Source organism: Micrasema longulum, unplaced genomic scaffold, assembly GCF_059751315.1.
Source record: "Micrasema longulum isolate JH-2025_06_02 unplaced genomic scaffold, ASM5975131v1 h1tg000607l, whole genome shotgun sequence".
In the NCBI taxonomy this organism is placed as follows: Eukaryota; Metazoa; Arthropoda; class Insecta; order Trichoptera; family Brachycentridae; genus Micrasema; species Micrasema longulum.
The window spans coordinates 28,591-43,415 of record NW_028277803.1 but is presented as its reverse complement, the minus strand read 5'-3'; the positions used below and the strand labels follow the sequence as shown (position 1 = coordinate 43,415).

The 14,825-nt window shown below is 35.7% G+C and overlaps 1 protein-coding gene and 1 pseudogene across 1 annotated transcript; both read right to left on the bottom strand.

The window, feature by feature from the left end:
- Positions 1–984: 984 nt before the first annotated feature.
- LOC148280188 (uncharacterized) lies at positions 985–13,818 on the bottom strand. The gene is made up of 7 exons (XM_088228763.1): positions 13,454–13,818; positions 13,115–13,298; positions 10,444–10,634; positions 9,895–10,107; positions 6,001–6,288; positions 4,152–4,365; positions 985–4,061 (listed from the first exon to the last, which is right to left on the bottom strand). The coding sequence occupies exons 1-7, from the start codon at positions 13,608–13,610 to the stop codon at positions 1,820–1,822; spliced, it is 3,489 nt and encodes a 1,162-aa protein (XP_088084889.1). The 5' UTR covers positions 13,611–13,818; the 3' UTR covers positions 985–1,819.
- LOC148280189 (uncharacterized) lies at positions 8,173–9,070 on the bottom strand (annotated as a pseudogene).
- Positions 13,819–14,825: the final 1,007 nt, after the last annotated feature.

Genomic DNA, 14,825 nt, shown 5'->3' with positions numbered 1-14,825 from the left:
TTTATATGGCATTTTTATGCTTTGTGCTATTATGCATGCAGCTGCTAGAACATGTTCTAGCAGCTGTCTTTATCTCCTTAATCCAACATGAAATATTGATATAAAAAGGTACACTGCAATATTTCTTAGTCCCTGAACGTAAGACAATCATCTTATTACCTTCAAATAACGAATTATTGATACGCTGCATTTGGGTTTTATTGCAGTGTCCTATGCACATGTGGGTGTGGAAAGGGAATGATGATTAATGTAAATAATAAATTAAGTACTTCAAGGATGTACACCCTTAAACTTTGAAAATTCTTTAATAGTGGCGTGTAAATAAATGTCTTATGTATTGTATACACATGTGGGGTTCATAGTCTATGATCGTCGACACCCACACGTGCTAAATAATTTCACCTGAAATTCAAGAGTCATGACTCCAAGAAGTAGGTCAGCATTTTTAATTCTTTAAATTCTGCGAATGACGAGATCAACGTTCTGCAGTACATTAACATCGTCCCTACCATGGAGATATGCGCAACAAAGGCGTGGTAACGCCTAGCAGTTCACTTCAGTCAGTCCAGCCAGCCCGAGGACTCAGCTCGATGCAGTCACTCAGTTCCAGCATGAAGTTCAAGTGCAGTCTCTTCAACCCATCATCGCCGTAACACTCGCGCAACACAATTCACTATTTATTCACCGTGAAATAAATACGCATTAAACAGCAACCTCGTTTCTTCTGTTAAATTATAACTGGGGTAGGAGCTTCAACCCTCGACTACTAAAATCCTACACATATTATGGCTTGTCAAGTGCGCAAAATGTGTCATTTTCAAACCATATTTAGGTCAATCAAATGAATTATTTATATTTCTTTGTATAGTGGCTAGCCTCTAGATAGAATTGTCTTTAAATTTTGTTGAGTGCAAAAAGATTTCATTATTTAAACATCATTTTAAGGCTTTTGAATTAGGTAATTAATGAAATTATAATTGTGTATATTAAGATTGTTGGTCCCTATATTATATTTGTGTATAAAAAACACTATGTACATAAAAGTTCACAACACAGTTATAGTTAATTGGGTAAAGTACCAGTGGCACTGAAAGCTACCCGATAATCACAGTTTCCTTATTACAACTTATAACACTATACATAATACAGTCCAACTTGGTTGTAGCGAGTACACAAATAACGAGTTTTATAATCTCAATTTTAGAATTTTCCCTCCTCACAGGAGAGTGCTTCATAGGTATAGAAACACAATATTTATATTGGTAACAAATAAACTTTTGCAATAATTGCACTACACAATATTACAAATTTATTGACAGTAATATAACAATGTAAAATTATTTTTATCATATTGTACAAAATACCCAATTTATTGAATTGAACTTCTTTTCTATAAAAGTACCTATGTAAGGCACACTGGATACTGTAAATACTATATTTATTTATACTATACTGTAAGTATATTTTTACACAAGTACTTCTTAAAATATCTTATAAATAGATAGATAGATATAGATCAGTAAATTATAAAACAATGACTCCCTGTTGGAACATAATATGTATGATAAGGTTTTTTTTCTTAGTATGCAAAGAGGAAGATATTTTTATGAGTTTTACGGTCTTGTATAATTTGTAAAAACGTAAAACTAAAAGAATACATATACATAAAAGAATATATATTATGTACAAGATTAAGATTGTTGGCTAGTACTAATTATTGCATATTTAGGAAATAATATTGTTTTGAATGCACCATAATTTAGTTTATAAATTCACTGTTATTTTTGGAAGACTTAAGACTCATTTTAAAAGAATACTTTTAAATTGGCACTAGATTCTTCATGTTGCGAGGGCATATTACAACCTCTTCAACGGGAGGTTCACTACACATATCTCTGTCCACAGTTCGGGAGAGAGGAGTGACATTTTCCTTATTGTACTTTATTTTAGGTTCTTGATTTACTAAAACTATATTCACATTATTTTTTAAACAATTTCGACTAGAAGTAATATCCAATTCGCTGGACAAAGATCGGACACTCTCCAAACTTTGAAACAACATTTCTTCATCGGAGTGCCTACTAGATTTCGGTTCAAACTTTTCCCTGAGCAATGAAAACTTTCTCCGCGGACGGTTGCTACTATTTCGTTTAACATTAGGACGACTTTCCATGTTAGATTTTGGCATCGCTACACTTTGACAGTCTCTATCCAGAAGGGATTGTAAAGATGAACTAATTGCCGTGTGGGATACATCGGGTGATGAGTTCACCCCACACCTTACTCTAGAGGTGTCCTTAACTAATCGAGATCTAAAGGTGACTTCTTCATATGGCGAAGCATTCGTTAATACAACGGGGAAAATTTTCACTGATTCATCTCTTGCCATTTTCATTTTAGGGGGTTGTCGAAAAGCATCTTTTTTCTGAAAATGTACCCTAGAAGCGTTATTTTTTTTTGTGTTACTAATTTTACTGGATTTTTGTCTATCTTCCGCACTTTTAAAATATTTATTATCTATAGCTACATCACAGTCGGAGATTTTAAATTTTGATTCGGGCAAAGTTACTTTTGGAGAGAATTTAGCATCTTGGCTCACATGACTTTTCACAGTTATATCTTTAGTTTTATTCTGTTTACACTCCTCCTTATTATGATCCGTCATTTCTAACCTAGCACTATGTTCATCATTATCGCACACTCGGTCTTGGCATTCTCTCCACAGAACTTTCCTTAAGTTGTTGGCATTGCGGATACCCGAAGTAACGTGAGTACGATCAATCTGAAAATCAGGGCAAGGAGAATCCCATACCGGTCTGTGGTACACGTTCCTGGGGGAATCGGCGATGGCGTCATTCCTGATTTCGTCGATGGTCGCAACCAGAGCGCTCTCAGAGTTATGGCGCTGCCGGCGCCTCCCGCAGTCCACCGGCTCGTCCAGCTCCTCCAAGATGGGCTCCAGGGGGGGAGACACGGGGAACGTGCCCTCGGACTGGTGGACGTACGGCTCCGCTACAAAGAAGGAAGAATCCTCGCAGTAGTCGGGAGACTTGGCGGCGACCTCCTCGCATTCGGTGAGTTGGTACATTACGTTGCGAGGGTAGCGATGCGGGGGGCGCGGGGGTGGCGGCGGAGGGGGCGAGCCTCCCATATCCGCGCAGCCCCTCCAGGAGCGCAGGCCCCACGCCTCGCGGGCGATGTTGACGGCGCAGATGTTCTCGTAATCGTGCGCAGAGAGGACCTCGCTGGGGGTCTCGAGATCGCGCCCCGCCGAAGATCCTACTTCCGACTCTATATCCTGGTTATCCTTGCTATACAAATCCTTTAGTATTTCTAGAGCAATCTTCTGTATGTTTCTGATATCGGCGTCCTGGTGAACATTCTTTATATTCTTTAGTGTACTTAGGCACAGTTTTTGGACAATATTTTCATTAAACTCGTTGATGTCCGAGCTATTGATATCGCTAAAGCTGAGATCGAGATCAAGAGTTAAGGAATCGCTGGATGTTTTTCCATTAGTTTCCAGATCATACTCTAATCCATCACTGACAGATTGCAAAACTCCAATACTCGCATCGTCACCGTGATGCAACTTCGTCTCAAGTTGGTTAGAAGAGCATATGCCCCTTCGTTTTTGAGCATTTGCGTCTATAGTTTCATTTATTTCTTTGATACTTTCCAAAGTATTCTGTCCATGATCCACTTTTGAAAACATAACTCCGAGTTCTGTCGGAGAGCATATTCCCCTTCGTTTACTTTTGTTGGTGCCTTCATTTGAAATGTCTTTATTCATCCTACTGACATTTTCATGTTCATACTGGAAGGAAGCGTTTATAACGCCACCCTTATCAGGAAGATTCCTGTAATTATTTTCTGGCGAGTTGGTGACTGAGTAAAATTCAATACCCGTTACATCTGCCACATCGATATTGTCTACTGGAGCGGATGCAAATGTCGGACTGCCGGTTCGGGCTATCCAGTGTTCGAGGAGAAGTTTCTTATCTGTGCATTCGACGTCGGATTGGGGAGAATGTTCCGCTGACTGCGGAGATTCCGCACACCTGAAATAAAATCCAATTTGAAACTAAAAACCGAAACACATAAGTGTCTTACAATAACTAAATAAACAGAATAAGTTAAATTACACTTACTTGGCGACATTTTCCAAAGTATCGTGCCAGATGGACTTTAGTGACCGCAAAGAAACATTAGCAGGGTGGTTTATATTCTTGTTATGTTCAGGATCTGTAGAGCCTGCATGAGGAGTGGAAACTGTGGGACTTTCCTCTTCTTTACTATCACACCACCATTTGATAGGTCCAGCTGGGTGAAGCCACCTGTAGTAAACTAGCATACTGCTCAAACCTGAAATTCATTCAAATGTTATATAATATGTCATAATGAGGAATAGTTTTTTTTCTTTGGAATATTTAACGGTGATTCTCAAATAGGCCCATTCTAGGGGTCTCACTAGACAAAGTTATATTATTTTTATTTATTTATTATGGTTCACAAACAATACATACAACATTGCTATAATAATCATAATTTATCATATTGCTCATCAATCATACGTGAACACAACATGCACAAGTAAGTAAAAAAAAAAAGGTTACATACCTATATATTTTTTTAATGAAATTGGTTGCCAAATTAAAAGAGACGCATTTTACCCCATATTAATTTTTAAATTACTACACTACAAATTAATAAAAACTACACTCATTTCAATACACTTGAAATCTTCTAATAACATTTGAAGCTTCTTTTAACATTTTTTTCCAAGCACAGTTAAAAATTATGTTTTAAAAAATATGTTTATTTTCTTTTATTTTATACGGCCTAAGACAATTACAACAGTTATATGAAGAAATATGAAACTGAAAGAAACTGAACAAAAAGAACATAAAACTATGTAGCAAAGACAAACAACGGCAATAAAATAATGGTATACAATATTCATAAATACGATCAACACACAAGACTTCGAGCTAACCTAACCCATGCCAATCCATCTTCATCCCATACTGTGTTAATAGCAAAGAGATCTACAAAAAGCCGCTCAAACAATTCCAAGTTGTGTGACGAATTGACTAATCTACACATTTTGGACATCGGGGCATAAAAACAAAAGTTACTCTTAGAAGACTTGATAGATAGCAAGTTTTGGTTTCCGGTGACAGTGTGGCAGGTGGTGGTGGCAGCTTTACATATTCCCAACCTTCTGATGAGGTTATGAATAAAGTATTAATAAATTATTTTAAAGTAATGTAATTTTGAAAATCCCCAATGAAAAATTGAAATTACACCGACCGCAACATCAAGAGTTCTGGTCGGTGAGTAATCAAAACACACATCTACGTTTATTGTATGAACCGCAGACTTGCAATTATTCTATAAAATCGTTAGATATGATCAGATTAGTTTGTAAGAAAAAGAGATTGCTTTTGTTTCTGACATTTAAAAGTTAAACCCCATATAGCTGAAATATCAACAAAGTTATGTCAATGCATTGTCAGTTAAAACATATAAAAATGTTAAAACATGCTAAACATCGAATAACACGGCCACCCCGGAAACCATAAATCTGTTTCCGGTTGCAATAATGATCGCCCAAGGTTGCCGCAACATAAAATTATAATTGCTATTGCAAACACTTAGTCACATAAACCTGCGAAGCAGTTGTTTTATTAATTTTTCATACATCGAGAAACTTAAAATGTAAAATTAAATTAAATGGTGAAATAAAATGCTCTAATTTTTACCATGTGTAAGAAAACATTTTTTTGTATCCAATTTCCTGAACTTGACTGAAAGGGACACGGGGAACGTGCCCTCGGGCTGGTGGACATACGGCTCCGCTACAAAGAAGGAAGAATCCTCGCAGTAGACGGGAGACTTGGTGAACTGAATTTCCTCATTAATCAGCTTAGCCAAGAAAGATTAGATTAATTGTTCTTTGCATGTAATAATACAGTTATATGTAGTTAATGAAATTACCTAAAATGGTTCCAAATATGATGATGGTGGAGGTGAGGATGACAAGTTCCGGCCTCATGGCTGCTGGCTGCAGGAACAGGAAGAGCAGGAGACAAGTAATGTTCTGGCAGATCATGATGGTGTAGAAGGCGATCATGCGATACCTCGCTTGACCCTCCCGCAGGTTGAAGAAACAGAAGCAGTAGATCACACCCACCACGCAGTTGTAGAAGGTCTCCTCCAGGCGCGAGGGACAGAAGTCAGTCTTCTGTTGGATAACCCACACGGTCATGACGAGCCAGTGCACACCTGTAATCATAGAAAGACATTTTAAAATTTTATTTGGAGACTGATAATAAATACTATTATGGTTGCTGAACCAAATATGCGGCAAAACTATTTGACATGACAGATGGGACAGCACAGGGATGAATCATTGAAAAGTTAACTATGTTTTGACACTATATAAGCCAAGTTGAGAGGTGAAAAGGCCATTAAAAAACGAAGAAGAGAAGACACCATATAAGAACGCCTGAATGAAAGAGTATGAAATAAAATAGAATAAAATTACACTCCTATAATATATCGGGTGTTAACATAAGTTTTTTCAGTTTTTTTCCTAAATAAATAAATAAATGAGCAACAGTAAAACAAAATTGTATAATACGTCATTCAAATGAAAGTGGGCATTTTTGACACCTCTTTCTGTTCACATTCGATCGAGAAAATAAAGCAGCCAAAGGTGTTCACGATATTTGTTCAGTGTACAGTAAAGATGCTACGAATTATTCACTAATTTGTTGCAAAATAATAAAAGATGAGTGATACTTAAATCCACAAATCTTGTTGGAGCTAACATAAAATGTGTCTGTTTCATTCAAATGAAGAGAAGAGGACAAAACAAACAAAAATACAACAAATTAGTCAATAGTGTATTCCCCTTCATTATTTTACAGCAAATTAGTCTTACGATTTGGTTTACCACTGGGCGCAGAAAGGGAATGGTTAGTATTGGCTAGTATTGCGGACTCACGGATCACAGATACCATAACTTGATTCCCATTTTCTAATATTAAGTTATTTACAACTTGTCGAAAATGGCCATCAAAAACTTAAAATTCTAAAATAGTATAATGTTCATTACTAAATTAAACCTTCATAATAAAGCTTGTGAAGTTTAAAAACTGTCAGTAAACAAATATACGATGCGGCATTGCTATCTCCCTAATTTTGAAAGGCTCGTGCGACTTGAGGATTGATAGAAGGGTTAGAATACTGTCAAAATGTGTAGGCGGCTGGGAAGTTTTCATGTCAGTACTGTCAGTTGCAAACATGGCCTATTGTCAGAAAAAGAGTAAGTAAAAAGTCCTCAAACAGATCAAATACCCGAGAACAGCCAGTTTTGCTCGCAAACATGCTGCCGAACTTTGACTTACCAACCGCTCTGTATGGAGAATTCTCCATATAAACCTAGGTTTCCATCCGTACAAGATAGTCAACGCCCATGATTGACATAATTGATTTGCGGCATGTGAAAGTTTCTCAGGAATTTAATCTCCCTGATAGGTGATATTCAGTGGCCCCCGTACTTACCAGATTTGGCTGCGATTTTTTTTGCGATATTATCTCAAAGCCAAAGTTTATAAACAGCCCCCGAGGAACTTACAAAAACTGAAGGAGGTAATCCCCGCGAAAATTCGCCATATACCCCAAGAAATGCTCCAGAGAGTTGTGTAACACTTCGGAAATCTCTCGCAGGAGTGTTTAGACAATGACGGACACACAAGATGAAATTTCCTATATTGTAGTCTTCAGAAATAAAAAATAATTTGTCGTACCTTGAATAGCTATTTATTTATTCACCAACAAAACTAGAGAGATAGCAATGCCGCACCCTATAAATTTTGAGTAGAGTAAGCGCCACGAAAGAAGACCTGCAGACTCAGCGCCGCGATCGCCAGACGAAATGTCACCATATTAAAAGATTTTATTTTCCCACATAAATAAATTTACGTTTTTTACAAATTGTACAAAAGTTTAAAATAAATACACATAAACAAACACACAAGAAACTAGCTTCAAAATAATTTATCATGTTATCTGTTAAAAATAAATAAAATAGATACCTGTCCTTAAGGTATTGTAAAAGTTATGTATTTGAGAAGGGAACAGGAAAATTAAACAAAAACCTTAATTATTAAAGTGAATAAATTTATTTTTACGGCATAAATGACATTTAACAACGCGAGAATGCAATCACTGCTGGAATAGTGGGGACTCGACACCTACGTGCTGACCCGTTACCAACACTCTGAGTAAAGTCGAGAAACAAATAAATCCTCCTAACCAAAGAAGCTGCTGGCTGCGGCTATGACTGCATAATGAGGCTGCTGGTCTCAAAAATAACTATGATCACATTGGATTAGAGTTATACAGGACATACTACAGTCACTATTGAACCTGATGTATAGGAATCTGTATCGCTATCACTCGCTGTCGATATAATAAAATGGACAATTTCAATATCTAGCAGTGAAAGGTTTTTGAGGTATTCATCTTCTACATTTTCCACGTGCTTGCACTGAATACGCCAATCTTCGGGATCAGCTTCGGTTAAATTGATTATTTCTTTTGGATGTTGGGCAATGTTTTTTTCCATAATGCGCCTTTTTACTATGCTCCAAATTTTTTCTATGGGATTGAGTTCGTAGTGGTATGGCGGCAGTTTTACAACTTTATGACCATGTTCCTCTAGTAATTGATTTATTGAAAAAATTGGTAGCCCTTTGTTTTTTTTTATCAGTTCATATAAACAAGGTTTTGTCCACTGATCCAAAAAAGTTACTCCCTTTGTATTCAGCCATTCTTGCATCTCAGATTTACAATTAGCCATCGTTGGGGCTCTATTTAACTGAGTGCAATGATATGGAGCATTGTCCATAACTAAGATAGACCCACAAGGTAAGTTCGGAACTACTTTCTCCCGCATCCATTTTTAAAAATTGATTGAGTTCATATCATAATGATAATCCGAAGACTTGGATTTTGACTTAAAAAATAATTAAGAATTTTCAACATATCCATCTTTCATCCAAGAAAAGAACAGGCCGCTTATCCTCAAATCAATTTTTACTCAATTGTCTAGATTTTTTTTTTGGATAAGGTCATTTCTTTTCAGGAGTAATGATTTTTTAGGGGTGTTTTTTAGGGGTGCAGTTTCTTCTCCCTCCTTGATTATTCTGGAAATGTTTTTTTCAGAAACACCTGTAATAAGAAATTAAGGTTTACTTAGGATTTTATGTAATATAAATCAGGGCACATTGGACTATAATATCCTTTATATTTACTAACAATTAGCTGAAAATGCTTCAAATTGACCAGTACTAGGATTCGAACCTAAGACTTCCCGCATAGATGTTCGCAGCACTACCAACTGCACTGCAAACAACTAAAATTTGTCATTTCCATGACAACATTCTTAAATGGAAATGTTTTTTTAATACTCCTTATATTTCCTTAAAGTGGGGTAATGTTTTTTAAACTGTCATCACTAAATATTACCTGTCATGGCGGCAACACGGCAACGAACTTTTTGTAATGGAATTAAAATGCCTTTATTTTTCATTTTTGACTCACAAAACTCTTTCACTTTAGAATCATTTCACGGGCGTTACTTTTCAACACTTTCGGCATATTTAAAAATAAATTTTAAAGCACTTTCTTAACAATTCTCACTCGTAAAACAACGTTTTTAAACAAAGATGGCTAACAAACGTATATGACACTTTTTGTTCTTGGATTTGCTACCGCGGGACTTAATTCATGGCGTCAACTCTAGTTAGTTAATTAGAAAATAAGTCAGTTCATAAGTCTATTAAATTCCCAGAATCAGGAAGAATGGGTTTTGGATTCTACCTAACAGAGTGAATATCCAATGGTGGAAGGCAGTGGCGAACATAAGCAGGGCGGCGATACGTGCCGCTAGAAGGGCCCCCCTCCACAGGGCCTGCATGGCCAAGGCAGGGGTGGAGAGAGGTGGAACTCCCCCAGCCCGAGACCTGCGCAGCGCTCGCACGTAGCTTACCACAGCCCAGGACAGGGAACACAGGGAGGCCACCACGGAAATACCTAAATATTTTAGAAAAAAAAATTAAAGTCATCGTTGTTTTCCGCTAAAAATAAAACATACGCTAGAACCTCTTTTAACATGGTTTTTTATAATATACGGTTTCAAAATAACACAAAAAAAGGCAAGCATATTGCCATTACGCCACGGAGGCTGCCGTGTTTTTTCAAAAAGAGCTGAAATCTTTACTAATATGAATGAGAGTCTACCAAATTATTTCACCAACTAGGAAATGCCTAAAAATACTTGAGTTACTTATCTGCAAACATTTGGACATACTCATGGTGTTGTTAATTGAATTATTCAAATTGGGTGTATTTTTACAAACAAGATCTAACCTGTGAAGAAATGCCAATCTCTCATGACAACCATTATGTAAAGTTGGAGGATGAGTTGTGGAGCAGCTTCCAGAAAAGACTCAAACAAGTGCAGCATACAGATGTCACTTTGCTGAAGGAATAAACGGTGGACATCGTGAGGAGACTTGGATTCCCTCACTTCAAATCCAGTCTTCAATATTAGGGTATACCTGGAGAAAACGGACAGGGTTATTAGGATTATTTAATCTGATTTTAAAGGATTAGGATGAGTTACAGATTTTTTATTTTGTCCCTGTGAACAAGTACTTAATACATCTTCATTTATAAAGGTTTTTTTTTAAATGTTTTCTTTTTACTAAATGTTATTAAATATTTGTATATAACCACTTACCTACTTTTCTAGGTCTACCGGTTTCGAGACGTGCCCGTCTCTTCATCAGGACACCAATTAAACCAACATGCAAAGTCCACTATACACCTTCACCATAGTTGTTGCACAAAAATATGAAACCATTCCATTGTAATGGTCGCCCTAAACCTATTAAACTCAAGATCCTCCTTCCATCCCCTCTCCTTTTTTCAACTGTTTCTCAAACATAAAATATTTTCATAATCTAATCAGTGCATGTGCTTATTAAAATGCAAGTCGTGTTTGTTTTATATTTTTGTGCAACAACTATGGTGAAGGTGTATAGTGGGTTTTGCATGCTGGTTTAATTGGTGACCTGACGAAAAGACGGGTACGTCTCGAAACCAGTAGGCACGGTAAAATCGGTAAGTGGTTATATACAAATATTTAATAACATTTAGTGAAATGTTTTACCACAAAGTTAATGCTTTAAATATTAAGAATATGTTTTCGTTTTTATTTATTTTTATTAATTATGATAGGCGCAGTTGGTTAGAACGAACAACTGTGAAAATGGCATGGCTGGTTCGATTCCCGCCAGTTGCAAAAAAAAATCCAAGAAAGTGAGGAAGTTCAGTAGTCTTTTTATTTTTAAATTTTTTAACAGAATATCAAACTACGCCAAAAAAATATCTTTATTTTTATGTATCATATTATCACTGCTATGATTTTTTAAGTTTTGAAATTACTCCGCCTGTGACGTCACAAGTTTTCTATGGTGAGTTCTGCTGATTGGTGAATTAGCTTCCAGTTAACCAGAAACCTATTATAACCTCTTTCATTGGTTTTTTTTTTATTTATTAGAGATATCAACAGTGATACATGTAAAAAAAAATATAACAAATAAAATATACAAAGAATAAAACCAATGACGGATATCCACAGAAATACATTACATACTCGTACACTACATGCTAGTGTGTTTGTGTTAGTGTAAGCGTGTGAGAGGGTGGGTGAGTGGGTGTTAATTGTCACATGCCAGATTTATTATGTTTAGGGACTTTTTCTTTCGAGATTTTTTAACAATGTTCCTATATTAGTTACCTCATGAAAGACCACTTCACTCCCCTAAAGTGAGTGGTGTGCCATATCCTAATTTGGGATCATTGGGTCTTATTTTTTTAAGAGAATGGCCAAACTGTAACTGTCACAGATGAACGTTACGTTTCAAAGCTGAAAACTTTTTGAAGCCTCAATTGCAAGAATTGAGTGAAAAACTAATTTGGGAGACCTATGGTTTCAATAAGACGGGGCTACAGCACACACAGCTCGGATTTCTAAGGCCAAATCGAGATAAAGATTCCCTGCGCGACTGGTCTCTCTGAGGGGTGATGTGGAGTGGCCCGCACACTCGCCAGATTGAATTATGTGTGACTTTTTCCTGTGGGGTTATTTGAAGGAGAACATTTTAAACATCACCCCCACACCTTAGAAGAGCTGAAGACCCGAATTACCGAGGAAATAATGGCCATACCCCCATCAAACGTGCCAAAAAGCAGCCCAAAATTTCAAAAATCGACGTCAGTGTATCGCTGCTGATGGCCGCCCTGATGTGATATTCAAAAAGCAATGAAAAAAACAGTATTATGTACAGATTTAAAAAAAAAAAATCGAAGTGATTATAGCTCCTCAAAACTCAGGCATTTCTTTCGCCCCACTCCTGCAATGGTCTCATCCCTTAGATAAAATAAAATTATAAATATTGAAGATGTCTTTTGTTTTGGAGAACTTAATGTTATGTTCATTCGGCATATTGAATCATTTGTGTGTGGGCATGTATATAAAATATGTGGATAGACTGTTCTATCAATGAGATTTTTTTAATTGTCATTAGATGGTTAGCCTCATTACCATGACGTCAATTTGTCTATTCCGATATGGCAGCCTCCGTAGTGTAGTGGTTAAGACGCTTGACTCGCATACAGAAGGTTTCAGGTTTGATTCCCAGAAAGAACACAAAAATTTCAAATGTGATTTTTATCAAGCCTGGGTGTTCTGTTTTGTAATTCACCACTGTAATTGGGCCTTCTGGCCTGTTGCAGCGTGCGAATAAATAAAATAAAAAATTTAATGACTAAAGATGTATCATGTCAGTAAAAATAATGGAAACTTTGCATGAGGCGTAAAGTACCACATAATATTGTAATGCTTAAGTGATTCACAGCCTTTCAATAATTTTATTTGTTTTTTTTTTACTACCCTATTTCCATAATTTATTTTTTAAAGTTCTTAAATCTAAAATGAAAGGGTAAAATATGAATAAACAGAAAGAAAGTAAACCTGTGTAGTACACCAACGAGGAATACGTGAGTAATCCAATGCCACAAAGATACAGCCTCATCCATCAGATGCCATCTCATTGAAAATAATTGTATTAATATTGCTGGAACCAAAATCAATAAAAATGTGCCCAAAGACCAGTAAAAGTGTTCTTTCCTCCAATAATCAAAGACTAAAATTATATCTGAAATTTAAAAATAAATACATGTTACTTTAAAGCATGTAATGTATATAATATGGTGTAAACGAACAAGGAAATAAAGTGGATAAAACAAAAAAACACCTGTTTAAAATGACAGCCGAAAAGTTAACAAAAATATCGAAATAAAGTTTGTTCACCTGTTGTGAGATCAGCAACAAAGGTTCCCATGGAAAAAAATACACAAATCATATCGAAATTAGTAAATGTTCTAAATTCATTGTTTGTCCGGCGATCTTTGCCACTTCGCGATATTTCCAAAACATCGTTGTTTGCCTGTTGCCTTCTTTCACTCATTTTTGCAATCCAGGATATATAATCTATAGGAGGTTCACTAAATGCTAAAGAACATTTTTAATACAATAAAACGAAGATTCGCTAAAAGTAAAAGAACACGACATATCAGACAGCTTAGGTTACTGTCTACCTGGTCAAATTTTAAATAACTTTTTAGTTGTATCCGCAACTACCCGCTGAGCGCCTCAGCGCCGCTCAGTGGCTCAGTGCTGCTGTTGAGCTAAACAAAAGTACTATTTCATTAAACCTAGTAGGTACCTACTTCCCCAACGTAATAATTAGTATATTTTAAAATAAATATTCGGTTTCAAAGTTTAAAAAAACATATTTATGTTCTGGGCAGTTGACATACCAAAAAAAATATTGTAGCATTTTTATTATTTTACAAAATACTTAAACAGGTCATCAGCCGGTCCAAGCCAATGGGCTATTATCACGGTTTTTTTTTATTAGCTAATAAATTCATTCGAAAAATCACAAGACAATCGGTACTACTTTTATTAAAATCCGTTAAGAAATAAGGGAGATATAAAGGATTAAAGTCTAGTCATTTGAATATAAATAAAAACAGACAATTCATGACGTCACCAAGTTTGACGTCATCGTATGCGAATATAGTTTTTACGTAAAAATTTATGATTCGAGTAGAGTAAGTGGAATGGGGTGACTTTGTTCAGTTTCGAACTTCAAACCTTCGTAAAAGAAAAATTTAAATTCTTATTTTTTAAATATTATGTTTTGTGAGCGAGAAAATAATAAAAACTTTGTGATCAAAGTCAACCCTTCGGAGTGGGGTCGCTTTGATACATCATGATTTTATGCGTTTGTTTTGAACATTTCATTTTATTTTTTCTTTATTTAGATAAAAAATATAAGTATACAACGTATACAACATTACTACTAAATATAATTTTATATTAATTCAATACATATATTTACATTAACGTTTCGCTTTACGTAAAAATAAAAACGATTCTTGAGTATAAAATGGGAAGTGATGTTTTACAATAATTTGTTTATTTTATTTTTAATCGGTAAATATTTTTAGTATAACATATGAATTATTAAAAAAAAACGGTGTTTTAAGTCAGTGCTACACAAAAAAGAATTATAAATATAACTTTTCACTTCTTTTTTAATTATATTATCCATCCTTCGATAGTAAATTACTTGCAAAAAAAAACACTCAGGTATCAGCAAATTATGATTAGGCGT